At 49.2% G+C, this 5,874-nt stretch overlaps 2 protein-coding genes across 2 annotated transcripts; one reads left to right on the forward strand and one right to left on the reverse strand.

The window, feature by feature from the left end:
* Positions 1-513: 513 nt before the first annotated feature.
* On the reverse strand, positions 514-2,487 carry EV420DRAFT_1488608 (uncharacterized protein; the record flags this gene model as incomplete). The annotated part of the gene is made up of 7 exons (XM_060470632.1): positions 514-777; positions 1,024-1,136; positions 1,232-1,303; positions 1,370-1,427; positions 1,500-1,655; positions 2,040-2,236; positions 2,427-2,487. 7 exons carry the CDS (start codon positions 2,485-2,487, stop codon positions 514-516), a joined length of 921 nt encoding a protein of 306 aa, XP_060321755.1.
* An 896-nt stretch (positions 2,488-3,383) lies between these two features.
* EV420DRAFT_1488609 (uncharacterized protein) lies at positions 3,384-5,820 on the forward strand (the record flags this gene model as incomplete). Its single annotated transcript, XM_060470633.1, has 8 exons — positions 3,384-3,556; positions 3,706-3,948; positions 4,016-4,736; positions 4,804-4,939; positions 5,235-5,352; positions 5,428-5,518; positions 5,554-5,682; positions 5,741-5,820. Coding segments are annotated over 8 exons (1,691 nt in total), but the record flags the coding sequence as incomplete, so codon positions are not given.
* Between the last annotated feature and the right edge of the window lie 54 nt (positions 5,821-5,874).

Below are 5,874 nucleotides of genomic sequence, written 5' to 3' on the forward strand. Positions count from 1 at the left end.
AGCTTGACGTCTTTCTGCCCCCTTACCTTCCCCCTGTCTCCCGTCTGTTACGTTCCAAGCCTCGCCCTGTCACCGTATCATGTTGGTGCGTGGGGAGCCTACGTGTCGCAGCGTATGGTATTGACAGTCTTGCGGGATAGGCGTCGATGTCCAAAAGAAGAACGCGCGAGTTGCCGCCGGCAACTCGAAGGTCGTCTCTTCCTCCCACCATGCTCCCTCTTGCTCCTGTTCTCCATTCGCCCCCCTCCACTTTAGTTGAGTCCCTCAAGATGACTTTGACGCAGTCTCAGGTTGCTGAATGAAGTTTGTGAGTTAATTTGCGATTGGTTTTCTATGTTACTTACCTTTATTTTAGCTGGCTGTTCCGATCGCTCGCAAGCTTAAGATGAAGACTAAATTGTCGAAAAAAATTGCCCTGCAGCGAGCGAACACACGCTGATGAGGAGGACCTCAATGGTGTGGGGCGCGGAGGATGCGCATCGAAGGTGTCCTACCTGCAGACTGGATGTAAGTTTATTCCTGCCCCCGGCAATACATCTTATTGACGACTTCCCCTCTACAGCACGACCTCCATCGTCTGCTCTCCGCACTTCCAACACTCCCTTGATGACTGTGTACGCGCAAATTCTCGACTACGCTAGGCCGAGACGAGCGTGCCTTCGAGCTGGAAGGACAGATTTTGGACAGAGATGACGTATCGTCAGTCTGGCGAGCAAGACCAGGCGTGTGGGAGTGGTAGAGGTAATACAAGAGAGACGGTAGAGTTGCGGATGGCGGCTGATGCACCAGAAATTGTAAGTTTTTGTTTCTTCACCAACTGTGGCACTCACATCTTTGTAGACATTTTCTATCGAGCGACTACCTCAAGCGTCGTGCCAACGACGTGTCGAACGAGACGAAGCATCGGAATCCAGGAGAATTTTGGCTCGAGACGACGTATTGTCGTCTGGCGAGCGAGCCCTGTGTGAAGGTGAAAGATATAATGGTAAGTTCCTTCCTTGAGACATGTCAATCTCTGCTCACCTGATCTGCAGTACTTCTGATGTCTACATCAAAATGTGGTCCCCTCAAGAACCCGTTTTTGGGCCGAGACGATGTATCGTCGTCCGGCGAGCAAGGTTTGGAGTAGTGCGGTACTGGGAGGAATGTATCACAGGAGGGAGGATGTGTGCACATGCATGCGTGGAGGGTAAGTCATCTCTGTTGATTGATAGAGTCTGCCACCACTGACCTTCCTGTAGCTCGATGTCATCCTCTTCCCTCCCTTGCAGTTTCCGCTCACTGTTCTGTTGTAGATATAATCCTGAGATGAAATATTCGTTAACTCGTAGTTATTAACCAAGTGAAGCATACTATGGAAAGGACTTACTATCCACACGCGCATCCCCCGCACGCCGTCTCTCACATTCACAGTGTACAGCAGGAAACTACTGTATTCAATATATGTGCAATAATTAGATGAACAAGTAGTTAAAGAAATTTGACAAATAGTAGCGTACCGCTCCTAGAGATATGATTTCCGTTTGTCGCGTACTGGGAGGAGAATAGACGCCCAGATGGACATCGTCGTTGGACGTCGGTGCCAGGATCTTCGTCCCACCCTCCTCCTTGTACCCTTCTTCCCCACAGCCCATCCCGGTGTCCTCGTCGTTGCCCTACAGCCCTGCTCCATCATATATCATGTTCCTCCATCGCTCTCGAAGTCCCAAACTCATTCCTGTCATCGGCGTCGTCGTCGTTGTTGGTGTCGTTGCTGTTGTTGGGTTTGGGCTCCGTGGGTCATTGTTCTGTGAGATGGTGGCCGATATCGAATCCCTCGATGGATTCTAGGGTTATTGAAGTCCCTGAACTGCGAATCCAGCAGCGATTAACGCCGATGCGCGTGTGGGGGTTATGGGATGGGTCGCAGCAGGGTATCACTATCAGGATCATATCGAGCCAATGGCAGGATGATCCTTATCTACGCGGTGTCCATCGTTCCTCCAAGACAGTCATGTCGTTTCCTTCGACGCTATGAACAACGATGGAGACCTTCGCACAGCTGAGAGCAGTGGGGCTACGACATCGTACTCGACTCCGCACAGCAGCCCAGTGCCTCTCCGGATCGCACTACCTTTAATGAACAGACCCTCAACTGACTCGACTCTGCCTACGCCGTCGAGCGCCATTTTTACGACAAGAAGGGCTATGGCAGTCGTTCGATAACCTTGTCGCGTTGGCAAACCACCAGGAGAGGCTACGGGAGGCAGGCAAGATGGTATGGCACGTCAGGGGAGAGCCGGTGGTCGAATTGCATGATTTGAGCAGGTAGTACCGTCGTCGGCGGGGAAGCGGCGTGTACAGTCATTGAGGGAGATGGAGAGGATGTTGTACTGCAAAAGGATGTATTCAATAAAATGAATGACAATGCGCATAACAGGACTTACTTTGCATCCACGGCCAGGAATCTTCGATGCCCTCCTCCAGGCTCCCACACATCCACGCCATGCCCAGATGCTCAAGTCCTTCTGAGCATGCATTCAGCTCACCGTGGGGCCAAATATTCTGAAAATTCGTGGTCCATCTTGAGCTTGGAAGTGGTGAAAAAGTCGGCTGCAATGAAAGGTAAATATCATACAAAATCAATGTAAAAATTTTACTCACAGAAAGGTGTTACATCATCCACTAGCCTGAGGGATTATCAATTATCGATGAGGGCCTTGGATAGCGGTGGTGAGAGGGAGGTGGGGTGAGTAGCATGATGGCAGAAGAAAAAGATGATCACGTTGACTCGCCGCCAACGAATCAAACACATGTCTCGTCTGATCACCGTATTTCGTTGTTTGGTTGAGTCTTTTGGTATGGGGGTTAGGAGTGCCAGGAGGTCGTCAGGAGGTCGTCGTCCGTTCGATAGTCATGGCTTGACGTTGACGATAAGTGGGGAGGTTGTACGTCTTGTGGTAGGAGTATTAGAGCTTGCGATGGCCGGGTGTGCATTTGTTGGGAGGGAGGATGTCTGCATAGTGAAAGACACCCAGAGCAGCCTGTCTATAGATCCAGCTCCTGTGTGCAAACGGAGGGAGACGTGACCACGTGATGTCAACCAAACCTTGCACTCACCCCTCAACACCCTGCAGCCAAATAGGACCCCACGCGTCACAGACTCGAGTCTGAACACGCTCTCAGACTCTGCCAGACCGTGGACCCAAATATCTCGTGATGTGACATGATGCGCTAACACTGCCACAATCAACATCCTCCCTCGCTCACATTGTCGAGCACAACTGTGCTGCCATTTATCTGTCTCCCTTGGGTGCACGTGTATCCGTTCCAGTCCTCCAATCTACCGACTGCGCAGCAACCTTTCGGATAGATACTCTGTGACAGGGGCTAGCTTGTTTACTATGGCCATCACAATCACCCTTTCAGAGGACACTGTCCAACACCTTGTTGAATCTGTTACCACCCTCATCAATGCAGAGGAAAGTAGGGGAAGAGACGCGAGCCATTACAGGGCCTTGCTATCAGGACTCAATGAAGGGATGAGTCTGAACAGGAATTGTGATGAAATAGGCTCGTAAAATTCCTTTGGACCTGATTTGTGCTCACAGTACTATCATAGATCCCCCTTCCATGTCTGTTGATGCAGGTCGAGAGTGACTGTGATGTTGACGCAACTGTATCTGGCGTGTCTTTGTGCCCTGTGAAGTTTTCTCTGGTCCTCAGTGCCCCACTGCCCTTTCACGCCCACGACGCCATTGCCCATGGTGATGGCACTTTCGGCGACCCTGGCCACAACTCTCAGGGTGATATGACTTTGGTATATCCATCATTGTCATCTGACGTCGTCGACTCTCCCATTGACTCTCACAACGACAACTTGGAATATACACTATCCCCTATTCAACCACCCTTGTCACCACTTGACAGCACAGACAGTGATTTTGAGGATGAGAAAAACCGTATACGGTGTGACTTCTTCTCCTCTGAAGCTGTCTCTGCCTTTTGCCACCCCCTCCTTCAATGCTGCCATCAGTGACTGGGAAGAGGTGACTGTCTTTGGCGCATCTTCCTCTCCCTCTCCTGTGATGCCACCTCAGGCCTTCAATAACTTTGGTGGTGGCGTCTCAGACTGCGAAAGCACCAACGACAAGGGCATTTTAGGTGGTACTGAGATGCTGAACCCTATCAGTCACTCACGACCTGTTGAAGAGCTTGGGGCTGCAGTTCACGATCCCGATCCTGATCCACCAGCACCTCGACGTATTCATTTACTTGATGATTCAGCAGATGCACCGCCCACAAAGAGACCTCGCGTCAGTGTTCCAGATGACGATTATGATCCTGATGATTCCGATGGAGATTTAGATGGATTTGTGGTTGAAGCACGCCTTCCTGGAGAATGTGAGAAGCGGAAGGGAGATAGGAAACAAAAGACAACGTCTCGAAGGAAGAAACAGTCATCTGGAGGATGCAAGTCCAAGGGCGCCAAAAGGGTTGTTACTTGGACTGACTCTCTCACACTACCACCGCCTTCCCCAGACTCACTCCAGCTATTGACTCGTCTCTCAACCGTCTCCTCTGAACAACGAACGGTGGAAGCTTTGGGTCGCATAACACGCCATCTTATGCAGCCACCTAAAGAGAAGTTGGAATGGAATGACACGTCCCTCGTTGCTATTGCACGTCGATGTAAGATTCTTCATGAGATGGAGGGACTCCATGATTACAAGCTCATGCTCTCGTATCTGCAGCTAGTGATTACTTGTGATGGGTAATTTTTTGTTTCCCTTTCAATTGACATTTGATCTCACCTATTTTCAGACAGTGCAAGGAAGCCCGCAGGAAGAGACTGGGTTCCCTCAGTATGGCCGATTTTGCCAACGAGGCAGAGTCATACCTTCAACTTTCCGATCCTGGTACTCCATAGGAACTAGTCTTGTATATTTGGCTGCCGCTGGTAAGCTACTTGTATCAGCTTGCATTGAACCTTTGTTAAACTGTCGTTTCAAGCAACGCCATTTGTCCTCCTGTTATTGGCTGCCAGTGCTATGTGGGTTCAAGTTAGCCGTTCAGATTATTCTTCTATGGAGGATATTCTGGCCTTGCTGTCCTTCTTCGCTCTCCAACAGGTTGTGTGTATTATTCTGGATCAATCTTTTCCTACTGAATGGTGTTGTAGTCAGGGGAACCAGCCTATAATTGATTCAAGACTTAATTATACCGCATATTCAATGTCTCACTGTCACTCACAGTGCTTGAAGCGCCCTGGTTCAAAATATCTTTCTGGAACGACTCCACTGGCCAATGGCAGCTGCACCATTTTCTGAGCGTTGAAATCAATCAAAAAAGCTTAGATGAGGTTCAAGTAAAGTGAGTCTGGTGTTTTGAGGCTTGATAACGTCTCTAACAATGAGGTAGCTTCTTCCGTTTACCACCTTGTTCCAGTCTCTGGACCGAGTTTATGACCCAGTTTATACCTCCATGCCCAGCGTGTCCAAACTTAAGCCATTGTACACCTTACCGGAAGCATCGAAAGGTATTTATGAGATGTGTCCTGTGCATACTATACAGACAAAATTCCATGTACCAACAAACCGGTGTCCTTTTAATACTGCAGAGGCACCTCACTGGACAGCAGTGGAACGAAGCAAGGCAGTTGGCGCTGTACCTGTTACGAGTTTGCTTGAACTTGAAAATACGGTCTGTAATTGTCTTTCCATTCGAACGAGTCTATTTCTCATCTCTTGACCTTCTGTAGCTCAATGATTTCTATGATTCCAACGGTGAAAAGAAGGATCCAGACTCGTATATCCTTGTTGACTCAAATATATGCAAAGGGTACGTTATATCACTCCATGTTTGTTTCATAATTGTTAATCCATATTCTAGCAC

The sequence above is a fragment of the Desarmillaria tabescens genome, assembly GCF_030435595.1.
Source record: "Desarmillaria tabescens strain CCBAS 213 chromosome Unknown EV420scaffold_184, whole genome shotgun sequence".
Taxonomy (NCBI): Eukaryota; Fungi; Basidiomycota; class Agaricomycetes; order Agaricales; family Physalacriaceae; genus Desarmillaria; species Desarmillaria tabescens.